We start from the raw sequence: 13576 nt of genomic DNA on the forward strand, positions 1-13576 counted from the left end.
TAGTCAACAAGGAAGGAATGACTGTTATACATTCATTAGAATTAATGGGTATTAAAGGTGAGTAATTACTAGGATTACATGTATTACAGTAATGACCAATTAACCAGTGATATTAGTCAGATTACAAGACTAGCAAGTAATGAAGTGCATAATACGTTACATTAAATGACATTCAATGCACTGAACAAATACAGAACTTATAAATATAAAGCCAGTGACTAGATAAAGCTGATTTTTCTAAGATTACATTAAAACATTGGAAAACATCCTACTCACTTGAACGTCCTAGTGTCTTCTTATAAGTCAACCCATCATTCAACCGAATCAAACAAGGGAAGAACTGAATCATTCATCAAGAAGCGATTACAGCAAAGTGTGGAACGTTTACCTTATATCCTTACTAAATCTAAACAAAAAAATAAATAAAATAAATAATGTGAAATGAATATAAAAATGTAAATCTGTCAAAAGAATATTTTTCTCTATTTTCTTTTTCACACATTTACAAACAAAGTTCAATTTATGATGTTTTGTTTATTGACCGAGTTAAATTGTTCGGGAAAGAATCTTGGATCGATAAAACCACTCATAAATCTTAAATTAACGATAAACCACTCATAAATCCATAACTAAGACCTTTTACATCAGCACATGCAAAAGAAAGTGTTAAAGGACATAAACAGAATAAAACTTAGATTAAAGTGGAAAGAAATTTCCTTTAATAAAGACTGTGTTGCATGTGTTTTTGTGCGGTGGTTGTTCATGTTTTTGTCAGATGCAGCCTTTTCTCTTACATCATCAAAATGCTGCAACATTTCGCAATTTCCCCTCTTTTCTTTCAGATCTTGGAATCAATCTCAGCCTCTCAGTAAAGTGATGCATATATAACACCTTCGATTATAACTTCATATCTAGTTTATTTTAGAAAAATGTAAAAGATAAATAAAACCAGAGTTTTATCTACTTTAATTTCAATATCGATATTAAAATCAATTACTACATCTCAAAATATCATATGATTCCACTTCAAATATATAATAAATTAAGGGTGAAATATATTTTTAATAGTTTAACTTTTAATAAAAAAGTAGAGTTAGTTTATATTTGAAATTTTGATTCAATTATTCATTCAATTTAAAAAATATGTGGATTTAATTTTTTTAAACAAATTTTATTAAGTTTTTTAACATATTTCGTAATAATATTTGAATTATTTATATATTTTTTTTAACATTAATTAAAAAATATATTTGAAACTTTAAATAAATTTTATAAATTTTGATTAAAATAACTAAATTTACACTGTTATAAAAATAATAAACTAAATTAGTTAAAATTTAGAACATTATAAATATAAAAATATATTATTTTTTTAACATTTATATTTAATCATCAAATATAAATATTATTCATTTTAAAACAAAATTCCATCATGATTTTCCTAATTTAATGTGCTTTCAATAGTTTTCTTTTCCACTGGATCCATAAGTTAGAAACCCACAAGTAAAAATGGTTACAACTTTTCTTTCTGCAACCGCACAATTTTTCTCTCACTCCTTAATATATACAGAACGCATCATAGTCAATTGAAAATCATATTTTGGAACTTATAATCCAAGACATTTTCAGATTGAAACTATCTAGAATATATTATTAATCATATAATTCGAGATAATCATATTCTGAATAAAGTAGTTCAATACCATATTTCAAATTATGCAGTACATAATTACATAATTTTAATGTAAATTATGAAATTTGAAATATTGTTCTGGATTATTTAATTTGAAAACATATTTAAATATGTTTTTAGTCCCTATACTTTGTGGCGATTTTGGTTTTAGTTCCTCTTTCAAACTATGGTACAATTTAGTCCTCCAACTTTAGAAAACTCTGGTTTTAGTCCTTTTTACCAAATTTTTTTAACTTTATTTTTTGTTTCAAGCACATTACATTGTAGCATTTGGATTGTTTACACTGTTTGACACATTTTTGCTTCAATGTTAATTGAGAAATGTGTTTGAAACAGCAAATAAAGTTAAAAAAAATTGGTAAAAAGGACCAAAACCAGAGTTTTCTAAAGTTGAAGACTAAATTGTACCATAGTTTGAAAGAGGGACTAAAATCAAAATCACTCCAAATAGAAATTAAAAACATATTTAACCCTTATATTTTAAACTGTGTAATCTTATTTTAAAGTGCTTAACCACGTTCCAGATTTCGCAATCATATTCTATACTATGGAATCTATAATAATGTTCGAGATTATGTTATCCAACGTATTTTGAACAATAGAATCTTGTTTCCAATTACTCAATCCTAAACTATATTATGAAATATGCAACATTTATACGTATTGTACAATATATTTTGAATATGTTAGGATAAGGATAATGATATTTAAATAATATTTTTTTTTTAACATTTGAATATTGATTACGTGTCAATTTATGATTAGTCAAAAATTACTTCACAATCAATAATAATAATAATAAACATTATTGTGGAGTAATTTTTTGACCAATTACAGATTAACACGTAATCGATGTTTAAATATTGTTAAAAAAAGTTGTCTAAATATCATTATCCTCACAATATTGTATGTTATGGGGGTGTAAAAGAAAATATGGTGCTGGATGAAGAAATATCAAAAAGGCTATTTTTAAGCCCATATACAATTATTTTTGGGCGAGAGAAAAAAACCACAATTTCTTTTTGAAAAAACTCTTTTTAACCGTACCTTTTTTATAACTTTTTGATTATCGTTACAAATATTTTTTTATAATAAATTCAAACAGACCAATAAAATAGTAAAACATATCTTATTATAAAAAAATTGTTAAAATATCATTATTATTATTCCTTTTTTTACAATTTGAAATTCTAAACTTTACGTGCACCCCATATACCCCCATAAATTAGCTACAAGAAAGGATAAGTAAACTAAAGTACATATTCCAATCCAACTATCTCTCTTTATATATATAAACGATATATATTTTTTATATGTACACATTTATTTTTCAATTACACTCTTTAAATATATTTTTTAATTAAAATAAATATTTTATTAATTTTATCCTTTAAATAATTATTTTTTAAAATGTACCATTTTTTCGGATTCAACCATTTTTTAAAACTTAATTATATTTTAAAACAATAAAAATTATTTATAATTAGTTTTATAATTATAATAATAATAAGCCACATTTTTTGTGGTTTTGATTCACTTAATTTTCCATTTTCTTCGGTCAGAAACGATGATAGGAAGGCAGCAAGATGTGGCTGTGAATGGATTCACCTTTGAATATTTGTGGTTCCAACATCTTCTATCATCTTCCTTTTATTTTTCATTTTGTCCATTCCAATTGTCTCTTCTGTTTATAAATTCAAAAAACTTACTTCTCAATCATTCCCACTTTATTGGAATGTTTTTGTTTGTTTGGTGATAATTAATGAAAGAAAATAATATTTTGATATATATAAATTTTTTATATTTATGTAATATTGTTTATTCTTATTTTTTATTTTTAATATAAAAATTGATTTTTCTAAGGCTATTTTGTCTTTATATAGTATATATATTAAATGAACGTAAAAAGTGTGTTAATATATTATTTTTATTTTAGAAAAAAAAAAAAACTTGAAGATGGAATGTGACTACAGTGGTTTTGAAATTCTGAGTGATGTCATTTCTAGGCTATTTTATATGGTGCATATTGTCATTAAATATTACCAAACTAATCTCACATTTAACATAAAATTATAAATTTAAATAGTTTACATTAAAAAAATTATTCTATCAAATGTTTTTTCTTCTACCTACTCTATTCTACCATCTAATTCTGGTATTACCTTACTCTATTCTATCTTTTAACAAGATTACATGGTTATTACTTTTTTTTTTTAATCTCTAACTCATATGGTCTCTCATTATTTACCTCTTTAATATAATTTGTTGATCAATTTCCTATAAAAAATGAAATAAATATGTTGATAATCGAATTTAAGGGAACAAATAAAAGATTAAAAAACAAATGATTAATATAAATATAAAATTAATAAAAAAATAGACATTTAGAGACTTAAATTTTAAAACCTTCGTAAACTAACATTTTATCATAAAACAGGTAATTAAAATGATCTTTTATCGATATTATTAATGTGAAATATTTAGTTAAATTAAATTAATTTAAATGTGTGTTTCAATTATGGTTAACAGTGTAAATAATTTAAACGCAGATTTATAAAATCGTTTAAGACTCTTAATTTTGTTATTTAATTTATTTTATATTATTAAACATTAAAAAGTGTACTTTAAATCTAATTTAATATTATAAATTTAATTATAAGATGAGATTTCTAATTACTTATATATTATAATTTTGTTTTATCATTAATATTGATAAGTATCCATATCAAACGTTAACTTGATAATATCTAATATCATAAAACACAATAAATATCATTAACAACAAATCTTTCAATAACATGTTATATTATAAACTCAATAAATAATAAATATTTCTTATAATAAATTTCATATAAATTTGATATAATATTAAAATAAAGTTTACATTCCTTACATATTCAATAGTTATAATTCAACTCATTTATCGAGAAAATGGTGTTCTACAAATTAAGTTAACTGTATCCTCTACATTATTTTATTTTACATAGCATTGTTTTTAGATAAACGAAAAGAAAAACAATTTAAGTGATTTATTGAACGTAGTATTTAAAAAAAATAAAACATCAAAAGTATACAAAAGAAAAACATAGGGGAAATTATGGAGGCAACCGAACCGAGCACAAAATCAGAGTGGGCCTGGGCATAGCAGACACTCAAATTTGAGGAAACTCTCAAATTAAAAATGTATGAAAAATAGCTTTTATATAAAATGTTTATTTTAATATTATGCCTAGTTAAATCCGAATTTATTTAAATAATTTTTTAACTGAGTCAAGCTTTTAGTACCTGACAAGCCATCATAGCTCTATTACTACTAATAATAAACTATTAAATAAATTTCGTATTTAGGTGTAATTTCGTATTAATTACAGATTATTGATTTCCGTGTTTGATATACATTGATTATTTTTTACTTGTCCATTTTTAACTCATTTACGTGACAATTTAGGTGTAATTCCTCTTTTCAATTTGCAATAATTTTTGGGTTAATATGGGTGGAAAGATAAGATGTTGGATGAGAGGAAATGAAATGGCGTGTGACAAACATTTAAAAGAGAAATTAGGTTTTGCTCTCACTCAAATAAAACTTCTTTTCCATTTGAGTTTTTCTTTGAAGCAATGCAAAATGGGTTTATAATATATCCGATTCAACGTCAGTCCAAAAAAAAAAACAACCTAAAAAATTATCAATGATATCTGTTTCGAGAGAGTTAATGTCACGTGGTTTTATTACATTTAAAAAAACTACTGAAATCCATGATCTCAAAGAGCTTGATGTTTGATACTATGTAGAGCCAATGTCATATCACCTTTATATGTATATTTGGAAGGAGATCAATGTGATATAGTTTTTAAACATTTAAAAAAGATAACAAAAAGGTGTAATGTTTGAAGACGAATCAACGTCTAATTATGTTTAAAATATTAAAATTTTTTATTAAAAAATATTTTTTTTTGTATAGTAGGAAGTCGAATTATCTTAGAAAAGTAAGGTATATCACTCGAGACGGACGATCCTGGAACAGTCACCACAACAGTACACTCTCTAGACTGACAAATAAAGTCAAACAACATCGTTTGACAACAAGTTTATTTTATGAGAATTAAGTGTATTGGGCTGAGATTGGACCAAAATTAATGTTTCACTAATCTTAAGCTCATGCCAATAGGTTAAGATCAAATGTAAGAAGTAAGTTTTTATAACTTATGTGCATTTAATACAATTGCTTTGACTTTCGTACATATAATTTGTTCGCATTAACCCTTATGAATAGTGAAGTGAAGACAAAGATTAGATAATTTCTTACCGAACAACACCAAAAAAGAAATTACTAAAGTGTTTGTAGTGACTCAACCGTATACCCAAAACATCAACCTTATTAGATGTATAAAGATCTATCACCCTTAATTATAGTTTTTGTACAAAGTTTATCTTAATTACTATGGTTGATATATTTGATTGTTTTACATCTTGTAATATAATTATATATATATATATATATATATATATATATATATATATATATATATATATATTATGAGTATTACATAAACACATCAAAAAATAAAGAAAAATTACACATAAGCTGCCACATAGGTTGGTTAAAAGTAATAAGTAAAAAATGGTTCAATGTATCATAGTAGATTATAAGAAAAGGTTACAAACAAGTAATTAATATATCTAATCAGTATAAAATATAAGACTCATCCGATTTATTAAAAAACTAGTTAAAAGTAATAAGTAATATGAAATTTTTAGATATATCCAAATAAGTCCTTCCATCAAGATTTGAAAAAAATACAAATTCTTATTCTTAACTTTTCACAATTACATAATATATATATATATATATATATATATATATATATATATAATTTATTGAAACTGATAATATAATATTATATTTTGATAAAATTATTTATAGTTTTAAAGAATGCAAATACATTAGAGAAACAATTATTTATTTAAATTAGAATAAATTAAATACAATCTAAATTTCTTTTATTTTTTGTTTGTTTTTCTAATTCATCAAAAAATTTGAACACACATTAAATAATTGATGGAGAAATGCACAATATAGAGTATAATAATATATTTCCGCTTTTGACTATTTTTTTGAATTTCATGTTATCAACATGTGATTAGTGGAGATCTCATCACAACTAACGCGAACAAAATTTAATTTAGAAAAAAAAAAGTTTCGCTGCTTATTTATGACTTGTTTCGAAGAGTTTTTGGATAGAAAATAAAAAATAAAATTTGTTCTACAAATAAAATATTTGAAAATTTCTCATTTTAATAGTAGATTAATTGATTTTAATTTTAAGAAAAGTTAATTATTCATATATTTGGTTTTCTAGTACTTAGTTTGGTTTGAAGTATTTTTCAGCTTCGCATTGGCGTGGTTGTCTTGTGTAAGAGATTTTCAGCTTATTAATAGAATTGTTCAGTAAACAGTTTAGAAACTAAGATGAAGTAAATGTTTTGAGGAATTGAAAGAAGAATCGAAGAAGAAAGGTCAAAGAGCACAGAAACAGAATAGATAATGCGAACCCTTTGCGACGTATGCGAGAGCGCCGCTGCCATTCTCTTCTGCGCCGCCGATGAGGCTGCTCTCTGCTCTGCTTGTGACCAAAAGGTTCCTTTTTTCTTTCCTTTCTCTTTCAATTTTATTCTAAGCAATTTCCAATTTCATCCATAAATTAAATACATAGAAAACAATTCTGTACACTTTGCTCTGCTTGCTTGATTAAATCTTAATTCACTTCTTAAATTACTGTAATTATTAATTTAATAATTTATGTTCAAGGAGTAAATGAATGTTGTTTCACTTTGATTTGATTTTGATGTTGGGTCTTGATATTGCTTTAGCTTTCCTATTTAGAGTAATGTATTTTCCATGAGTTCGGGCCTTGATTTTGAATATGTTTTGGTTTCAGTGTTTCATCTACCTATGTTCTTTCTTTCAAGTCCATATGCGAGCAGGATGCTCTTCTATTCGTATTCTTTTCTTAGTTTTTCATCCTGTTTTTAATTTGCATTTACTTCCATTTTAGATACACTTTGTTGTTGATGTAATTTCTTACTTACTTCCCTATAACCGAAACGAATGAGTCTCATGTAACTGGTTTCCAAGAGTATTAATCAAATTTGTTACCATACACCCTTGTTTTGATGAATATTAGCATAAGTACATTTAAGAAAAGAAAGTAAAAAGGAAAATAAGTTAACATTTTCATTATAAATTCTCCAAAAGCTCAAGGCTAAAAGTTGAGTTTAGCTTATGCGAGGAGTTTAATATGTTTTCGTGTTTGTGTAATAGTTTATCTAAGAGGGTTTATATCGTTTTAGGATATGTTTTTGCATCATTGGATCTGAAATGCCCTTGAAATATTATTGCATAGAATCTTCATATAGAGAGTGATTCACTTAACAAAAGAGGTAGCATTAGGACAACAGAGTTGGAATTCCGACTCACTTGGAATGTGAACAAGTAGTTAACCAATAACGGAGTTGTATTTTCCCCGCAGGTTTTCTTGGAAAATCTTTTTATGTTGAGCGGTGCATTCTACCTCTGAATTTCATATTTTTTCTTGGATGGTGCAATAAATAATACGACCCAATTATTTATGCGTTTTGTCAAGTGTTTCTGTTAACAACATTCATATATAATTTAATGAAAGTACCACTACATTTGCATGCATTTTTTTTTTCTCTGACAGCATTTGTTTGCATTGGAGATACAGATCCATATGTGTAATAAACTTGCTAGCAGACACATTCGGGTTGGTCTTGCTGACCCCACTGATGTTCCACGCTGTGACATATGTGAAAATGCACCTGGTACTGAGGGTATTCATATCTTTTTTGCAAGATTGTGCATTCTAAACTATACAGAGGTTGAATCTTTCTCCCATGTCATGGAAATTTGTGTGTAGCTTTCTTTTACTGTGAGGTAGATGGTAGTTCGCTGTGTCTGCAATGCGATATGATTGTGCATGTTGGTGGTAAAAGAACTCATGAAAGATATCTTCTATTGAGGCAGAGAGTTGAGGTATGTTTTAGGATGTAAAGAATTATGAATCTTCCAAGCTTCTGAAAAGATAATTTTGAAGTTTATATATCATGCTTTTGACCTTTCTATGGCAGTTTCCAGGTGATAAACCTGCCCAAATGGAAGAACTAGGGCTGCAACCACTGGATCAGAATGAATTTAGGAGGGATGAAAATCAGTTTCTCAAGCTAAAATCAAGAGATAGTCAGCAGAATCACAGCATCTTGCCCGTTCCAAGACAAGAAAATAATATCGATGGTCATAGAAAATTGGATAAAAAGTTAATTGATCTGAACACCAGGCCATTGCGATTAAATGGACCAGCACCAAACAACCAGGTAGTTGTTTTTTCCTATTCTACAAGAACTTGAGTTATTTGATCAAGGGCTGTTTGTAATGTGCATTTCAGAAACAAAAAAGTTGTGACACTTATTAGTCGTGGAATTAACATATAATCTAATTCTTAAGGAACAAGGTATGGATATTATAAGAGGCAGTAATCATGAACTTGCAAGTGTGCCACCAGTTGAATCCTACATACAAGGGGCTGAGAAGTAATAAAGGTACAACACATAAGATGGGCTGAGGCAGCTACAGAAATATAATGTTTACTCAGTTTTCTTTTACACCGTTGACCTTGTTTCTGTCTGCTTAAAGTTTGAATTGTTTGGCTGCAGACCAAATCAATGAGGGGAAATAGTTACTTTCATACGAATGAGATGCATAATGAAGGTCGCTTAAAGTCGCTGGTATATACCAAGTTTTCTTAAAGCAGCTTATGTTAACTACATCCTTAGCATTTTGGTTTGTTAAACTTAGTCTGACAACAGAGGAACTGTTGGTCATATAACTTCATGGTATTTATTACATGTCTACATATTATATATGATTAAACCCTCAAATTATTTAAATCTGCTGCTGACTTCAGTTTCTGTACTATGTTAAAAGGGACGGTAATGCTAATGCATTGGTTGAAGCAAAAACTTATTATGGCTTCTTTTATTAAAATACAAAAGGAGGAGGGTATTGGGGAAGAGTTGTATGATGAAGGGGGTGGTTGTATTGGTACTTATCTGGTTTAACGTACGAAGTACCAATCGCATTTCATGTATGAATAAAAAGGAGTTTAAAACAACATTATTCTTCATTTTAGAAAACTGTAATATTTCATTACAATGGTGAAAATACTTCAAAGAAAAAAAGTGAGATGATAAATAAGATTTGACTAATATAAAAGGCAAATAAAAGGAAATAATAATATACACTTTCAGAACTTCAGAAGATGATTGTTCCAATAACAGTCTGAAGGACAAACTAAAACATTTAATTCGTTTTTCTTTTGTTTAATAACACCTCTTTTATATTTTTTCATATAAATATGGACTAATACTTGTCTCTCTTATTTTATTTAAAAACATCATATTAGCTAAAACTTAAATAAAGTTATACTAAAACAAAACAATTAAAGTCTTAAAGTATAAAAATGTTTTTTCATAAATTTTTTAATGGTTTAATTATTACATGTTAAAAATATCAAAAAGTTATATCGTGGCTGGTTTATACACTGTCTTGTAAAAATAATATAGAAGTTATATTTAAGAAAACATTATTTCAATATAAAAGTAAATGTGTAGTCATAAAATGTTTGATTAAATCTACTAATAGAATTTGTATTTACTTTTCATGGGTTGTTTTATGACACTTACATCTTTTTTCTACTTAAAAAATAGATGTGTTTTTCTTATATTTCCAATACCAAGCCATTTACTTTTTTTCTATAAATGTAAAATAGACTTTCAACTCTATTGTGATTTTAATAAACGACAATGATTTTCATATATTTTAATTAAAATAATAATAATTTTTTATTTATTTTAAAACTAAAAAATAAAGTTTTAAAATATAAAAATGGATATTTTTTTATAAACAAAAGATTGGGTTTTCACATCTTTTCTGTTGTAACCCAACTAAAATTGATCCACTTCTAGCACAGGTTCTTGAACTATTTTTGAGCCTTTGAAACAAAAAAAGAAAACTATTTTTGACACCTATGCATCTAAATAACTGTTTGCTTTCGTATTAATAAAAATTATTAAATGTGTTTACAAAATATATAAAATTAGACAAAGATAATAATTCGTTAATAAGTTATGCGATATAGTAATTTTGTATTTTAATAATTTTATTGAACAAAAAAAAATTAAATAATGTACCATAAAATTTCTTAAACTTTAGCTGATTAAATGTTATTAAAAATTAATATGTAATAAAATTTTAACATCTTTAGTTTCTTTGCTTTTGTTATTTATAGGTTTCACCACTGCGTCTTCTTCTTTCTCAACGTGTTGCCTTCTCGCCACCGAATACTCCTCCCGCGCCGCTGCACGGACCCACGGACCGCCGCCATCCTTCACGGCCCTTCGAGAGAACCGTCCGCTGTATGATTCTCCCCGTTGCTTATCGGCACATCAACAAACAAATCATTGAGCGTATGTCATTGAAACTCATTCGTTCCCCTTTTTTCTTCTTTATTTTTGGACTCATTGAACGATTAACGACAGTCACTAGTCACTCCTAACTTGCCTAGTAGAACATGAGAAGATTCACTTCGGTCCGTAATTACTTTTTTTCATCTTCCTTCATTTGCTGCAAACTGTTTATGAATTTTACTAAGTGTTTGTCTTGTTGTTTTCACATTATCTGGAAATTTTATGTCTGTTGTAATGCGGAATGGTTTTCTGTATGTCATTTAGTATCTGCTAAGAAATTCAATGAGCTAAAATTAGTTTATGCATTGGTTTTAACTTCGAGAAAAAACTAATTTCATTTTTTTAAAAAAATTTCCATTGTAAAAGTGCTTATGGAAAATTTTCGTATAAACAGCACTTGTTTCAATGATGCTGGTCTGATTGGATATAACTGCCGCATGCTTTTAGTTTTAAGGTGGACATTTACTTGTTGCTGCTCTACTATTTTTACCATGCAATGAATACATGGGCATTAGGATGTATATTCGGCATTGTGCTTCATAATATGAGATAAGGTGAATGCTTTTTGACGTTTTGCATTTGTTTTTCAATAGGGATTTTATCAGGAAACCAATGGCAAGTTCTTTGGGTAACAGAGTTGGATCTGTTCGAAACTGTCCTTCGCTAAGGTTTCCGCTCAACTTCATGAGAGCCTTGAGCACTTCATCTTCTACTTTTTCTACTTCCTCTTCTATTTCTTCTGCTCAGAGCCCTAAGAAATCGAAGCGAAGAAAGAAAAAGAACTTGTTCGAGGTGGCTCAGTTTTTACCTAACTGGGGAATTGGCTGCCACATGGCCAAGAGTCACTGGAACGAAGTTTCTTACGAGATCACTAAACTCAATCTGTACAAGGTGCTTCTCTTTCGATCCTACACTTTTTTTCTTGTCCTCCTATTGATTTGATTCGGATTTCAACTATTTCAAATTGTATTTTAAAGTGATTTATTCCTCTGCTTTTCTCAGTTCCCGCAAATATCTTTCTCCTTAATTTTATTTTGCATATGTTTTTGCAGGATGGAAGGCATGGAAAAGCATGGGGAATTGCTCATAAAAATGGTTAGTGTCATAAGTTGAAGTGTTTGACTTTGGGATATTCTGATTATCAATTCTCTGTGCAGCAGAGTCTAGGCACTGATAATCTTGCTGCACTGCTTTTCTCCAACGAAAGTGTAGGCTAGTTTCGGAATTCTTACGTAACCAATTTAGCATACCCAGTCCTGCCTGGCATAATAACAAATTGACTCTCTATTATTCCAGTCCCCTTTCATTTCATCCATTCTAGAACACCCAAAAATTTATTTAGTTCTTCATTTCATCCATTCTAATGGCTACCGAAAACTAGAATCGTAAACATATTTTTATGAATTTTGATAGAAGTGTTTGTTTGACATTTCTAAGGGAACATTTCTAGCTTTGCCGTGGTGAAGAGCCCTTGGAGAGTGTTTAACGCTTATTTTGAGCTTGGAATAACTTGTGAGAGGATTGAGCTTGTGTGCATAAGTTTGGGTAGTGATGCCACACGCGGCACTCCATTACATTTGCATGTCTCAGTGTTAACTTTCTTTCTTTGTTTCGTTCATATTCCATATCAAATTAATTAGGATCAGAGTTATAAATCACATTTTTTTTCCTATTTGACAATGTAGTTTCTGTTAGTTATTAGAACTCGAAAGCTTTATTTGATAAATTCTCAGGATGTTCTGTGAAGCATAATGTACCTAAAATAAAGTGTAAGTTGTATGAAGCATTGTAAATACTGAAACATTTTTGAGTACTTGTGTTTCTGACTTGATTTGATACGGCATAACTTATTGCAGGCTTGCCATTAGCAGATGCTCCAAAAAAAATTAGTGGAGTTCACAAACGATGTTGGAAGTACCTATCTGATGTAGTAAAAACATCAGACAGCTCAACAAATTTAACGAATCCAACAGACAGTGGCTTAAAACTTGAAACTGAAGCAAGTTGATACTTTCTAGTGACTTTGTTCAGATCATCAACATTAACCCATCTCTTTTCAATAGGTCTAGTTGTTTTCTACCATTGTAGATTTTCTAGCAAATCTTTCAACATTCCTCACTCATTCTGCAAGGTGCTTAATTAAGTTTCTTTTATATTTACAATAATTAAATGAACTCACTAATACGAAACGTTCTGAGGGAGTAATCTGGCTGCATTTGATTCTCACTTTATTTTTGTCTGAGTTATTTCATATCCATTCTAATCTTCACATGGTAGTTCTTAATTGTGTTGATTGTAAATGGGGACTTTGTATAAACACAATTTGGTATCAATATCCA

At 27.9% G+C, this 13576-nt stretch overlaps 2 protein-coding genes across 3 annotated transcripts; both read left to right on the plus strand.

Moving 5' to 3' along the window:
• Positions 1-7077: 7077 nt before the first annotated feature.
• Positions 7078-9659, plus strand: LOC106780523 (B-box zinc finger protein 18). The gene is made up of 6 exons (XM_014668825.2): positions 7078-7332; positions 8441-8537; positions 8633-8748; positions 8844-9086; positions 9217-9311; positions 9426-9659. Exons 1-5 carry the CDS (start codon positions 7240-7242, stop codon positions 9304-9306), a joined length of 639 nt encoding a protein of 212 aa, XP_014524311.1. The 5' UTR covers positions 7078-7239; the 3' UTR covers positions 9307-9311; positions 9426-9659.
• A 1399-nt stretch (positions 9660-11058) lies between these two features.
• Positions 11059-13442, plus strand: LOC106780527. 2 transcript variants are annotated; one of them, XM_022777030.1, is made up of 5 exons: positions 11059-11237; positions 11831-12128; positions 12290-12332; positions 12971-13006; positions 13094-13442. In XM_022777030.1, the coding sequence occupies exons 2-5, from the start codon at positions 11850-11852 to the stop codon at positions 13243-13245; spliced, it is 510 nt and encodes a 169-aa protein (XP_022632751.1). In that variant the 5' UTR covers positions 11059-11237; positions 11831-11849; the 3' UTR covers positions 13246-13442. The 2 variants fall into 2 exon arrangements, with proteins under 2 accessions (XP_022632751.1, XP_014524313.1); XM_014668827.2 differs by lacking the exon at positions 12971-13006 and having other exon boundaries at positions 11062-11237.
• The last annotated feature ends 134 nt before the right edge of the window (positions 13443-13576 follow it).

The sequence above is a fragment of the Vigna radiata genome, unplaced genomic scaffold (genome assembly GCF_000741045.1).
Source record: "Vigna radiata var. radiata cultivar VC1973A unplaced genomic scaffold, Vradiata_ver6 scaffold_393, whole genome shotgun sequence".
NCBI lineage: Eukaryota > Viridiplantae > Streptophyta > Magnoliopsida > Fabales > Fabaceae > Vigna > Vigna radiata.

What these genes read in the sequence shown, in the direction of transcription:
- LOC106780527 (XM_022777030.1), top strand. Translation starts at nt 11,850, where the DNA reads ATGGCAAGTTCTTTGGGTAACAGAGTTGGATCTGTTCGAAACTGTCCT. An exon ending in CTAAACTCAATCTGTACAAG is followed by an intron (nt 12,129 to 12,289) that starts GTGCTTCTCTTT and finishes ATGTTTTTGCAG; the next exon opens with GATGGAAGGCATGGAAAAGC. An exon ending in TAATGTACCTAAAATAAAGT is followed by an intron (nt 13,007 to 13,093) that starts GTAAGTTGTATG and finishes AACTTATTGCAG; the next exon opens with GCTTGCCATTAGCAGATGCT.
- LOC106780523 (XM_014668825.2), top strand. Translation starts at nt 7,240, where the DNA reads ATGCGAACCCTTTGCGACGTATGCGAGAGCGCCGCTGCCATTCTCTTC. An exon ending in GCTCTGCTTGTGACCAAAAG is followed by an intron (nt 7,333 to 8,440) that starts GTTCCTTTTTTC and finishes TTGGAGATACAG; the next exon opens with ATCCATATGTGTAATAAACT. An exon ending in GACCAGCACCAAACAACCAG is followed by an intron (nt 9,087 to 9,216) that starts GTAGTTGTTTTT and finishes CTAATTCTTAAG; the next exon opens with GAACAAGGTATGGATATTAT.